Below are 13,598 nucleotides of genomic sequence, written 5' to 3'. Positions count from 1 at the left end.
CCTGCCAAGCCATGGGCATGACTTACATGTCCTCCCCAGGCTGCAGCAGAAGAGGAAGGGGCCGAGCAGACGATGCGCAGTCACTACCCAGAGGCTGCCGTGAGCAGCACATCCACCCTAACACACTAGAACACGGGCGGCACACAGCAGGGCAAGGGTTTTAAAACACAGTTGAGGAGAATAAACAATAGTTCACTGTTTATTGGAAAATCAAATTGTTTGTTTAAATAGCTGGGGCTCCTTGTGGAAGTTCCCGTAATCTGGTTACTTGCAACTTTTCTCTTTCTGGGTCTGACTGAATTTCCTGGAACAGTAAGGCCGTGTTAGCAGACAGTGGAAAGTCACGCTGACATGCGCAGTGAGTGGTGTGGGTAGGAGTTTGGGTTTTGAGTGTCTCTGTCTGTGGGAGCCAGCCGGGCACACGGCATGTCCTGAGAGTCCCTGTCTGTGGAATGGTGTGTGCACTGCTCACCCCCGCAGTGCCGTTGCACTAGGCAGCATCTATGTGACATGGGGCCATGCAGGGAAGTGTGTGCATCTGAACAAACATTTCACAAGATGGTTGTAAAACCACTGAGTTGCATGTCAGGGTCAATGGGTTGATTGCCAAGCACCTTAGCCATGACACAGGAGCCTCTGAGGTCAACTCAGGTCAACTCCTATGTCTGACTTCATACATCTGTCCCTGTGGCTGATTCAGGGATGGACAGCGGGTTGAGTGAGCTGTGCTGGCTATACCTTCCCAATCGTTACCCCTCCTAAGGGACTTAATTTTGGGGCATCTTGGCAGGCTCTGACAGTGCTGGCAATGGCACTGAGTTGCTGGCACACTGCTTCCTGAGGGCTGAAGACATCACTTCTACACTGAGTCCTCATTCAGGTGCACTGCAGTTTTGTCCCTGCCACCAGGTCCTCTTTACCTCTGAGCTTTGAAGACAAGCTGAAGGAGTACTAGTGCTGTCTGTCCGTCCATACCTACCCCTGTGCTCCCTTCCCCACATTTTCACTGTGTAAAAGCAAGATTGGCAGGATTGGCTTTCTTTGACCCTGGCTTTGATCTCCCATTTTTGTCAAAAATTTTTTTCTGAGGCTCTACATCCTGGGCTCCAGCATGCGGGAAGGGAGTAAATGGAAGGGAGGCAGGGGAGGGGGGAAGCCGGAGACAACACAGCAGCTGTAGTGACGTCTAGAAGTTTGCAGTGGAATGAGAGTCTCAAAAGTGTGAGCGTATGGGAAGGGAGGGGTACATGGGTAGATGTGGGGTCCTTGCAGAGGGGTGCAGGCATGCAGAACAGAGGAAGAGCTTTCCTTCCTCTTTACCAGAGACAGATGTGCCCAGCAGGGAAACGGGCATTCAGGCAATGTGCAGTTTGACATGTTCTAGTCTCCCTCGTGGGCTGGAGGTGCAGTTGGCAGGTTGGGTTCTGGCATAGGAACTGTGCTGTCCCTGTAGTTTCCCCCGGCTGATCACAGCTTCACCAAGACCATTCTGGGAGGAGGAGGGATGCAGAGCACAGAGACATGAGAAGTCTGTAGCATGAGTCCTGGGTTAGATGCCTGTGCGTGAATCTGCCATTCCTACAACTGGTTACAGCTGTGAGTCCTTTGATGACAGACGGTCTAAGAACTGTTTGGGTAATTTCCTTATGATGTGTGAAGTGCGAGCGTGCACAGCTGTGTGGGAAAGCCCTCTGCACACTCGGGCTGGGGGCAGTGCCTGTTAGCTCTAGGCTGCAGCTTGGACAGCATGTTCTGGGTGGGACTGGATGCTGTAGGCGGTGACAGGGCAGTGAGGGTCTGTTCACTTCAACAGAACCAAACAGAAATGAAGAGTAAGAGACAGGGAGCACGGTGCCAGATTCCCCCACAGAGAGAAAGCTTAGAGTCTCAACAGGGAAGGATCACATACACTCCAAGTATCCCAGAGTCGGTCTGGGCAGGAATCCCCTCAGGACGGTTCTGCCTCTCACACTAGCCAGCTTCCTCTGACTTCCGGCAGGACACCTAGCCGGACAGTGGTTCTCACCCTTCTAATGCTGTGACCCTTTAGTACAGTTCCTCATGTTGTGCTGACCCTCCCCACCATAAAACTATTTCACTGCTACTTCATAACAGTAAGTTTGCTACTGCTATGAATTGTACTGTAAGTATCTGAGATACAGGAAATCTGATAAGCAACCTCGGTGAGAACAGCTGCTCTAGACCGCATGGTAATGCTTTTGCCTCTGTTTGCTTCCTGCAGATGGACCTGTCTGTGGAAACCCTCTTTTGCTTCATGCAGGAGCGCCAGAAACGATATGCCAAGTATGCAGAGCAGATCCAAAAGGTGAACGAGATGTCAGCCATCCTGCGCCGTATCCAGATGGGCATAGACCAGACGGTGCCACTGATGGAGAGGCTCAACAGCATGCTGCCAGAGGCCGAGCGCCTGGAGCCCTTCAGCATGAGGCCCGAGCGGGAGCGGCACTAGCAGGGACCTGCCTCCGAAGGTCCGCAGCCTCGCCTGGGCCCTGCTGCTTCCTACATGTGTTTGATCCACATGGACGTTCCCAGGTGGTAGTTCTTGAGAACTGAAGTTGGGACGGTTGCATTCCCGGGAATTCTGTAAGGAACTTTGCATCAGAGTCATTTTTATTTTGCTCAGAGATTTTGAATTAAAGGTGTAGGTAGTCTAGCTACGGCAATGACACGGTGGACAAAACGTTTAACTGTCCTCGGCACCTGTGACACTTGACTTAGGCTCTCTGATTCGTGGTTGTAAGCATAAGCTCCAGTTGGTTCCAGTTACTGTTCCCACCCAGCGGCACCATCGCATCAAGAAGGTATCTGGACTGTCTTCCTGTCCAGCCAGAACACCATCTTTTTTGTTTTTCCAGTACCATGCTCCTTTGTGGGTCACTGGAAACTAAAGACTGCCCGTAGCCACTCACGAAGGTGCTTCCATGAGTAACTGGTTTCCACAGAGCTCAGGCTTCCGTCAGCCCGCAGACCGTGGCTTCCACAGCATTAACATCTGCTCCCACCCTCCAGAGGCTGCCATTCCCTCCTGCAGAGACCCTCTGAGCGGCTCCGATGTACCAGGGACTCTAAAGAGACGACGGAGCCTCTGCCCGCCATTGCCATGTAGGGCATGAAGCTGGGGAAAGAGCTTCTGCCATCACAGGACTCTGTGGAAGGAAGAGAGGCAGTGAGTGTGGGGGACAGGCCTGAAGACAGCTGGGTCTCGGGGCTGACAGGGCTGGGAGTCTACACCTCCTCCTCCTTCCCTATTCCTCCAGAATCCAGAGAGGTTCTGTCAGGTGTCAGAATAGCCTCCGTGTTTTTATAAGATTAAAATGAATCTGATCCATTTACTGTGTAGCAGCTAAACTTGATGGGATTCTAATCTTTCTTTCTAATTTTTAATTTTCTCTATTATTAACTGTGATGGTGTATAGGATGTGTTCCGTGTGAGTAGGTGTCATAGCACATGCTTGGAGGTCAGAAGACAACGTTGTGGAGTCGGCTCTCTCTCCACCTTTATGTGGATTCTGAAATCGAACTTGCATGACAAGCACCTTTACCCACTGAGCCATCTTACCAGGACCTAAAAATCCCAGTTCTTAATCAGATATTAATTTATGATGCTCTTAGAACCCAAATTAAATGTAGGGCATAAGATAGTTGAATGGCATGAATATTTGAACTATAGGAAAGAAAAAAGATTAAATAAGACACAGGGAAAAACAGTAATGTCTAATAATTTCTTTTTGTGGGTGTTGGGGGTTAAAACGAGGTCCATGTACTTCTAGCTGGCCTGGAACTCACTAGCAGGCTAAGCTGACCTGTGGCTGCTTCCTGCCTCTGCGTCCCACATTGCTGGGGTACCATTTTACCCTCCCTAACGTGTCTAGTATGTTGCCAATGACTAAGTATATTCATACTGAAGTATTTTCACTTTCTGGGCAGGCTCTTGGCTCTGCCTCCCTTCTCAGGGGTGATGCTTTGGCCCCTCAGGTGGCGGCAGGTGAGGTGGGCCGAGAGAGTTGGAGCTACAGCACGCGCTGGGAACGGGGCCATCATTTTACCTCTGTCGAGCTCCCTTGTGGAGGTAGTCTTTACATTGTTTTCTCAGGACTGGGTCAGCCATTTCTAGAGCAATTTCCTGGGAGGTACAGTTTATAACAGATGTCCTGTAGCTCAGAAACCTATTAGATGTGGCCGGTTGTCCTAGAGCGAGTCGGGGGTGAAGGGAGTGGCGGCCTGCACTGAGCACCTCCCAGTGGTTCCTGGATACTGAGCTTGTTTTGTTTGTGGGTTCGGATAACCGAGGCTTTAGTTCCAGCTGAGTCTGATTCACTGACCCCTATAGTGTTTCATGCTAGTTTTGGTTTTTTCATACTGCTTAGTGTTATCCCCACACAGAATTTTGATATGTGATGTGGCTAGACACAGCCCATTTACCTTCAGAAAGAGAAGGCTCCGGAGTCCTTTCTTTCTTCTGAGTTTCTGGGCAGAAAGTTGAGCAGTAATGCTGTGGACACTCATTTTTTTGTTGTTGTTGGTTTTTTTTTTTTTTTTTTTTTTTTTTTTTTTTTACCTAGACTGGCAGGAAGCATTTTTAAAGCCACCACTATTATTGCCTTTCCTTGAGTTTCTGGAATATTTGGGACCCAGCTCTGTGCACAAAGACCTGCTCATAAACCTTCAAAGAAAAAAACGCCTAATTGTCTGCAGAGTTGTGTGACCAGTACAGGAATCAGGTGCCACCTCTAACTTGACTTTGCTTAGCTCGTGTCTGAAGTGCCGCTCAGATGAGGCTGGCCTCTCCTTATTCCCTGGCACAAAGGTTGTGTCAGGGAAGAAAGCTGGAGTCGTCAGCTCTTTTCTATGAAATTAGGGCAGGCCAGAGTTTATGCTGGGGGTCTTCCTAGTTGACTTGCTGCTGTGGGGTGGGTGAGGTGGTCTCCTCCTGTCTCCTTTACGGTGGGATTGGCCATCAGAAAAGTTCCCGTGAGACCTGGGAGAAGAGGGAGCTGAAAGCGGACACAGCTCAGGCCCTGTTCTGCTTTGTGCACAGCTGGCTAGGACTCTGCAGCCTGGGAGTTGGTGTCAGCTTCTCTGAGCATTCATGGCACATGGGCAAAGGCTCTGGAGTGAGGAGAAGCTGCTGAGGTTTCCTGGAGTTCTTTCCCAAGGGACTCGGAGAGGCCGAGTGATGTATCAGAAGATTGTAGTGCTGTCTCTCAGTATCCCGGGTCAGATCTGGCTAGTACAGGTTCTTATGGAAGTGAAGCAGCCCGGAGTTGTCAGAGAGCCCTGGAAGGAAGTTTCTACCCTTGATTTTTAGTAAGAGATTTTTATTTCCCTGACTCTCAGAACTAGTTTGAGGCTAATGTCCCTGAAAGGCCCAGTCCCCAGATAATGTTGAAAAGAGGTGGAGCCGAAGAGCTAGGACCTGGCAGAAGGAGGTGGGGAATGCTCTTGCAGACAGTGACCTCCCATTTCTATCCACTGTCACCTCTGTGACCTAACTCTACTCATTGGTTCATGAGATAGAGTCCTTCCCGCCCCTAAGGGAAGAATGATTTATTTTTGTATTTCAGAGTTTTCACCCATGGTCAGGGCTTCTGTTACTTGAGGTCTGAGGAGCCACAAAACATAGCTGTTCACCTCATGCTACCTAGGAAGAGTGGGAAAAAGAGGCTGAGACGAAGTTTTTGCCCACAAGGACAGTGACTTGCTTTCCCCAGTTTGGTACCATGTCCTTCAATGTACAGAACATCACAAAATAGAACCATATGATGGAATGAGCCTTATACATAGGACTTAATGGAGTAAATTTTACATTTGAACCATAGCAGTTCTAGAAGTGAAATATTTTTTACTTTAAAATTGTATTTTATAGAAGAACAAGTATTTTTAATTTTTTAAAAATTAATCATTTCATTCATTTACATTTCAAATGATAGCCCTTTCCAGAATGCCCATGATACAACCCACAGACCATATGGACCTTAGGAGGAAGGAAGACCAGGGTGTGGGCTGCTTCAGTCTTGCATAGAGGGAGAACAGGATGATCAAGGGAGGTGGAGGGAGGTGGGACCTGTGAGGAAAAGAGGAAGGGAGAAAGAAAAGGGGGGGGGGCAGGATCAGGGGACGGGAGAGAGATACAGAGGGTCAGGAAATCAAATAAAAACATGTATAGCGGGGAGATGAGGAACTTGGGGATAGCCACTAGAGGGTCGCAGACACTAGGGAGCAAGAGGCTCCCAGGACCCAACAGGGATGACTTTAGCCAAAGTGCACAGTGAAGGGGACAGAGAACCTATAAAGACCACCTCCAGTAGATAGGCATAGCTCCTGATAGAGGGATGGGGCCACCCACCCATCTCAAAGTTTTTAACCCAGAAATGTTCCTGTCCAAAGGAAGAACAGGGACAAAAAAGTGGAACAGATGCTGAAGGAAGGGCCAACCAGGGACTGCCCCACCTGAGGATCCATCATGTATGCAGACACCAACCTAACACTTGCTATACTCAAGAGATGCTTGCTAACAGAAGCCTGGGGTGGCTGCTCCTTGGGAGGGAGGTTCTGCCAGCACCTGACGAATGTAGAAGTAGATGCTCAAATCAACCACCAGACCAGGCTCAGGTGCCCGGGTGGGGGAGCTGGCAGGACTGAAGGAAGGGAGGGGATTGCAACCCCATTGGAAGAACGATGTCAGCCGGCCTGACCACCCAGAGCTCCCAGGGAACTAGCCCACCAACCAAGGAGCGTACCTGGAGGGATCCGAGGCTCCAGATACACATGTAGCATGGGATGGCCATGTCTGACAGCAAGGGGAGGGGGTGGCCCTTGGTCCTGTTGAAGTTTGATGCCCCAACTGGTTGGGCCAGAGTGGGTGGGGGAACACCTTCAGGGAAGAGAGAGAGATGGGGTGGGGAAGATTGTGGAGGGGTAACTGAGATAGGCCTTGAACACAGTATGTGGCTGAGGATGATCTTAGCTTTCTGATGTTCCAGTCTCTTCTCCCAAGTGCTCGGATAATAGACAGGTGCCACCACATCCACCATGCAGAGGGCATCTTTGTTTCCCTCAAAGTTGTATCATTAGCAATCATATATACATACGTTGCATGTATTCATGTGTATGTGTGTCTGTTTCTTGCCTTCTTTTAGCAGTAAGTTTGGGATATAAAATACACCGTGAGTCTAGATATCTAACCATGTTGTCTGCAGAGTAAATCTGATGAGTTTCAGGAGCACCATAGGCTAGAACAAGGGAATGTTGGGTTTTCTGTTTGGGTTTTGTGTTTTCTGTGGTTCAAGGGCTAGGGAATCAAACCCAGGGCCTTCACAAGCTGGGTAAGCACTCTGCTGCTGAGCTACATTCTCAGCAGCTGTGTTGTCCTGGCTCCTGGTTTCCTGGAACTCAGTCTTCCTGCCTCTCTCTTTCTCCCGTGATACCCACTGAGCTCTCTCGCTGGCCCATGGTTTCCTTTATAGCCACTCTGTGTCCCTTGTACCGACAGCAGCATTTCATCTCCTTAGTGTGGACTTTTGGTTAAACTGGTGAGGCTAAGTTTCTCATATGATCAAATGTCATTGAGGTATAAATAGCATGGGGAACAGGAGTTTTGTTTGAAATGAGGTCTCATTAAGTCCAGCCAGGCCTCCTTACCCACTGTGAGGCTCCTGAGGTTTCTATCTTCATACTCTGAGTGCTGGGATCTCCACTATTCACCATGTCTGGTTTACACAGTGCTAGGATCAAACTCACGCCTCATGAGTATGAGGTAAGCACTCCACCACCTGAGCTCACTTCAGCTTCTGAGAATAGTTTAAAGGCTGCCCTCTGGTTTTCTTGTAGACTGTGGAATCACTTCTTTGTGGTAGGTGCACATGCAGGCAGCTGTCGTGTATCCTGAGATCAGGCAGGCAGGAAGACTTCCTCACCGTGTGCTTGGCATCTGCCTCTGTCCCATGTAAGGGACACATGTGATCTATCAGCTGCCACCTTCATTCTGAATGATTAAAACTGTCTCTTGTGGTTCTGTGGCTCCCTTCTTTTGCAACTTAAGACAGAGTGGTTCCCACCAAGGGTGAGAGCGACAAGGGGAGGTCAGTTCTCACACTGATGTATAAACAGGTACCAGTTTTGATTTTATTTTATCATATTAACATACATGACACTTCAAAATGAGAAATGCACAAGTGAACCATTCAACAGCTTGTCTTACTCCAAGAAAACTATATTCATATTAAACATTTATACAGTCTTTCCTCTCTAACTTTATAAACGGTTTCCAGCATTTCTCAGAGTCTAGTTTTGCATCATCCCAGTAGACTCCAAGCTTCCCTGTGCTTACGTGAGGAAACGTAACCACCACACCACCCACAGTGCCTCAGAGGCAGCCCTTTCAACATGGGAGTTGTGATTCCAAGACCTGATGTATAAGCATCAGCTACATAGAAGGGACCGCCGCCCAGAGAGCACCTCCCTACATGACCTATGGCATTTGGCAATGTACTGCCCAAAGATACTGAAGCCCAATCTGCAGTCCTCCCGGAGCACCTCCCAGAGCACACTTAACTGTTGGAGCTGTTGCTCTCATCCGTCTTACTGGCTAAAGTGGATTGTTACATACCGAGTGTGTGTACACAATGTAGCAAACTACTCTGAAGCTTTGAGAACTTCTGATATATATCTAAAAGCAGATTGTTGAACAGCATCTCAAAGTAGTAACCCTCCCTGTGCAGTATCTGCTCCGCCTTCATTTATGCCCACACACAGCTCATCTGTACAGAACCAGTATGTCCATGAGGCTCATAATCCTCATCAAAATCAAGCCCATCAGCTTCAAACCACGTCATTCTATGCTGGTTTCAGCAATCACTATAGGAAACATTAAGTCACATCTAGTCCAAGAACCACCCATTTCACTAACATAGAAAAACCTGAGATATGAGTCAGCCCCTAGCTACACTTACAGTAAAGAACACTGACATCTCCCCCCACCCGCCCCTACTGACGTGAGTGAATTAAGGCCGTAAGGACTGTACTCTAGAGGATACAACCCAAGCCAGGAAGTTTAAAGGCAGATACGTGCTATTGTGTGCACACTTGTTCTCACTACCTCCTATTCTCAGCTGCCAGGATTGAGTCTGCACACTGTGTGCCAGGGACCAAGAAACCACCGTTCCTTCACTCTGCCATGTCCCTTCCTCGGAAAGCATGCTGGGATAGCTTTGGAAAAGAGCTCCCCTGTATTCAAAACTAAACAAAATCCAACAACCCTTTCTTAACCTTTCTAGTATGTTTTATTCTGACTAGTTCTTGCTTACCAAAGCCCATGGTAAGTTTGGAAGTCTAAAAAGATTCTAGAAATATTACCCTTGTTGCATACCATAGAGAAAAACGCCAAGGGCATCCGTTTCCTGCTTCACGTTTTACCCTCCCAAGTCTTCCCACAGTGTTATTCCATAACATGAAAAGCAGTGAGAAACCGAAGGTTCGGTCACTCTGCTACTAAGCCCAGTGATTCATGTTTATCTCTAAAACAAGTCTGTGGTCACCTGAAGAATTAGCAATCCCACTTTAGATTAATTCCTGTATTATTGTAAGGAGGGAGGGACTGTTTAGTGTTCCATCCCTGGCTTAAGTCTCTAAGCTATCTTACTGCCCAATCTCTGGCTAAGCTAAAAACTCTAGTTGGTTTCCCCTCTTCATTCAAGCTGACAGGAGGGGTACATGGGCAACAGGTCCCTGGGATTTTGTGCATAGACAGTATGAATTTTTCTGGAAAGTGACAAGTTATGTACTTATTCACAATGCCTAGAAGATGGTCTACTAGACATGGTAGTGGTGATGGCCCCAAATGTCTTGTCTGAGGTACTGGATTGGTTATAAGTAGATCTAGGCAAGGCTCCCAATAGTTCATCCACAGAATGATGTCCGTATCCTCCAGCTGACGATCAAGCCTCGGGTTTATTACTCAGCTTTGGACAGGATCATCTCCATTGGACTTGCCATTAGGGTCTGTCCCTAGGAGGGTCTTCCCACCTGACCCACAGCTGGCTCAGTCAGCGCTAAGGTGCACTAGGGAACAGCCTGGACAGAGATGAGTTCTGAGACCTCTTGTTGCAGGTGAAAATGGGAGGAATTTGCCCTCTAACATTAAAAACAAACAACAAACAAACAAAACCCTTGCTTTTTTAGAAACAAGAAGATGTGCAATTCACTGAACAAAATCTCTTCTCTGGCCGGGAGAACTCTAACATCTACCCTCCCACTCTTTTCTGAGAGAATCAGCCATTCTCAGTGCAGGTGCTGAGAGAACAACTGTGGTGATTCATCTGATGCTTTTATACCGTAGCTCTATATTCCAAAAATAGATATGTATGTACATATACATATTTCAGATTTACAGGGAATATTTATGAACAGAACACAAAACTGTCAACAGACGTCCCAAGGTCTTCAAGAGACCTCAATGATTTCCATGCTGCCCGAAAAGCTAGACTGACTCCCCACTTTGCCCAGCTCTTCCCTCGACCTGTTCTCTGACATAATGCTCTCTCCAAATTCCATTTGGCAGCTTCTGCGCTTAAACTGTTTTTCAAAGGGGCTTTCCTCGTGCCAGCTCCGCCTCGAGTCAGCTCTGTCAGTGGGCTTCTGCCGCCTACGAACAGAATAGATTTGGTCACTGCAAGTGGGCAGCTGGCTACAGCTGTAGGCAGAGTAACTGCTGTTGCCTCCATAGATGGCTGAAGCTGAGTAGAAATGTGAAGGCTCTGTAGCAAAATACCAACTGCTGGGCAGGGAGGGGGCAGAGGACTGGGGAGCCAGAATATCTGAGTGCCAGCCCTTGAGGCCAAGCCCTGCAGCAGACTTGGTGAGGTGCTGCTGGCTGGTGGAAAGGCCAAAAAGGAAGTTGGTGTGGTAATTGTCCTCCACACTCCCACTCCGATGCAGTGGCGAGAAGAAGGGCCTCTGGGTGGACCCACTACTGCCGGTTCTCACTGCGTGCAACCGTGTGACCTGACTCTCTGTAGGCCTGGTAGGTTGGGGCTGCTTGGGGATGTGGGCCTCCTCCTTATCTGGACTGGTCTCTGGAGTCTGTTCTGATACCTCCTGCACAGGGGAGAACTGGCAGAGCTTGTTGGTCCCATCCAGTGTGGCAGAAGGTTTGTAGTATTCCAGAGCATCCTCTGACGAGAAGCCGTGTAAAGATGCTGCCATACTGGCTGAATACGAAACAGATTTGATATCGAGAGAGAAGGAACGCTTGAGCTTATTGCTGTCTTCCAGCTTCTCAGAGGACAGCTGGAGCCCACTGAGCGCCTGGACCAGGGGACTGTCCTCGAAGAGGGAAGGCTGTAAGCTGGGCACACTTGCAGGATGCACAAGCCTTTGCCCTGATGCCTCTGAGGTAGAGTTGGCACAGGGTGGACTGAGAGACAGTGCGTTCTTCCGTCCGCCCTCTGAGACCGCAGGCACAGGCTCACTGGGTTTGTCTAGGTGCAGCAGCTTGAGTTTGCTCTTTGGCCCTGACATTCCAATCTGGTTATTAATCGTCTTCTCGTAGTCCATGAGTTGGCCCATAAAATTAAAATTTGGAGATATAGTAGGTCTTTTTTCTTTCACAAATCTATAGAGAGGACAAAGCAAAACCCCTGAGTTTTATAACTGCACTTTGTCTTGAGGATACTAAGAGAAAGTGGGACAGGGCATTACTACACCTTCCCAATATACTTTGGAAGAGGATTCATTTACAATTCCAGGATTAAGGTGGAGAACACCTTAACAGGGGAGCTGTGCTAGAGGGTACCCTCCAGGCTCCTTATTTCCAAGAAGCCAAGGTTTCCCATGAAGTTGATAAGAGGACTCTGCTCAACCCCAGGGAATGCCCTGCCTCCCTGCCACATACACCAGCATAGCAAGGCTAAGCCACTTAAGAGCTTTAGCATCCCAGGGTTCCCTCTTCAACACCCGCACTCACCTCCCAAGACATTTCCCATAAAGAGATGGCACCAGGTGGCGAAGTGTCAGAGCACCCAGCTCTGGATTTCTTTTTATACTCAAAGTGTTAGAAAAACCAGTTACAAAGTGATCTCTGGGTGCTGAGCTCTGTGCTCCTTGTCCTTAACCTGCTTGATCTAGAGCAGGACAAGTCCTTACGTTCACTTGTCCCAACCACACAGCTACTCAGCATGGAGTGGGTTCAATCCTTGGACTATCCAATGTCTTCTTTCAGCTTGAAAAGTCACGTAGTAAAATTGTAATGGGATATAAGAGTGTGGGCCTTCCCACCTGACTTCAGCCTAAGCAGAAGGACACAGGGACAGAGGCCTAATTGGAGAGAAGTAGTGCAGAAAAAAAGAGGATCCCTCCCTTCCAGCACTTGTTTCGTTATTCTAGAACTTACATTTTGAGAACCTAAAATATTAACATAAGCCAACATGGTGTACGTATATTCTTATTCTTTCTCCTATGAAAACCAACTACTTCTTGTCAACAGGGCATGAAGTCTCATTTGTCACCAAACAAGATTCAAGTCCTTAGCAGACCTGCCACTTTTGTTCTTTCCTGAGATAGAAGAGGGCAGCCTAGTCAAAATTACTACCTGTAAAATCTGGCCAATATGCGTGTGTCAGGCTTTTCCATCCCTGTGGAGAGTCAGGCAGAGCAGCCTTGGAGCACTGTGCAATCAGAAAAGGCCATGCTCCTCTACCGAGGGAGGGAGTGGCTTTCCTGATCTGTTGTTACTAAATGTAACTGAGGATGAACACCACATGTTAGAACAAAATCTAAGCAGAGCCACACTCTACCTCAGTGTCTCCAAGACCATGAGTCACCACCGGGAACCTGTGATGAGTGTGACCAAAATCATCTGGTCACCTACCTTCCTTCCTAGCTCTTTGTTTCAGGGAAAATGGAAAGCAAGTCCCATAAGCCATGTTCCTGTCCTTACCTGTAAGCCTCATCTAGAGACATGTCCATCCTCTTCATGATGTAGGCGATAGCAATGGTGGCGGAGCGAGAGATCCCAGCTAAGCAGTGTATCAGCACACAGCCATTGGAGGCTTTTGCCTTCTCTGTGGGAGCAAATTTAAGAAAAATGACGAGATTTTTTCAGTAAGGAAATCTTGTACCCTCGTTTCAGAGTGTTACTGTCAGTGTCTTCATCTGAAACTTCAAAGCAGATCTTACCTAGTCTCCTAGTTATCCTTTATCGCTTATAGGAGGAAGGGTAGTTTTCCCACCATTAACATAGTATGAGACAAAAAGGTCTAAAGGAATTATTAATAAGCAGTGAATGGGTTACTACCTCAGATTGCCAGGCTCTTATTTCAGACTTTTTTTTTTTTTTTTTTTGGCCATGTAATGCGTATGTGTATTACAAGGCATAAGAATGCAAGGAAGGAATGGAAGGAAGCCAGAGTCCACATCAGTTGTCATCCCCAGGAATGACAGAGCACCTCATTGGGCTTGGAACTCACCAAGTAGGCTAAGGTAGGTGGCTGGGTAGCCAAAAAGCCTCAGGGCATCCTCCTGTCTCTTCCTCCCCAGTATTGGAATTACAAGCTAGCACTACCAAACCCATAGTTTTGCCA

General features: G+C 48.1%; 2 protein-coding genes across 4 annotated transcripts in view; one reads left to right on the top strand and one right to left on the bottom strand.

The window, feature by feature from the left end:
* BORCS5 (BLOC-1 related complex subunit 5) overlaps nucleotides 1–3,358 on the top strand; it is a 61,709-nt gene extending 58,351 nt beyond the window's left edge. Inside the window, exon 3 of one of the 3 annotated variants that reach the window (XM_080913885.1) lies at nucleotides 2,243–3,358. In XM_080913885.1, the coding sequence (XP_080770011.1) occupies nucleotides 2,243–2,574 (332 nt within the window). In that variant the 3' untranslated portion in view covers nucleotides 2,575–3,358. The remainder of the gene's footprint in view (nucleotides 1–2,242) is intronic. The other 2 variants (XM_080913884.1, XM_080913883.1) reach the window with 2 other exon arrangements.
* A 4,817-nt stretch (nucleotides 3,359–8,175) lies between these two features.
* Nucleotides 8,176–13,598, bottom strand: part of DUSP16 (dual specificity phosphatase 16) — a 73,213-nt gene continuing 67,790 nt past the window's right edge. The window contains exons 6-7 of the mRNA XM_080914697.1: nucleotides 12,956–13,079; nucleotides 8,176–11,632 (exon numbers count right to left, since the gene is read on the bottom strand). Coding sequence (XP_080770823.1) covers nucleotides 10,462–11,632; nucleotides 12,956–13,079 — 1,295 coding nt within the window. The 3' untranslated portion in view covers nucleotides 8,176–10,461. The remainder of the gene's footprint in view (nucleotides 11,633–12,955; nucleotides 13,080–13,598) is intronic.

The sequence above is a fragment of the Micromys minutus genome, assembly GCF_963924665.1.
Source record: "Micromys minutus genome assembly, chromosome: 3".
Taxonomy (NCBI): Eukaryota; Metazoa; Chordata; class Mammalia; order Rodentia; family Muridae; genus Micromys; species Micromys minutus.
The sequence above is the reverse complement of the archived record's forward strand: the minus strand, read 5'-3'. Positions and strand labels throughout refer to the sequence as shown.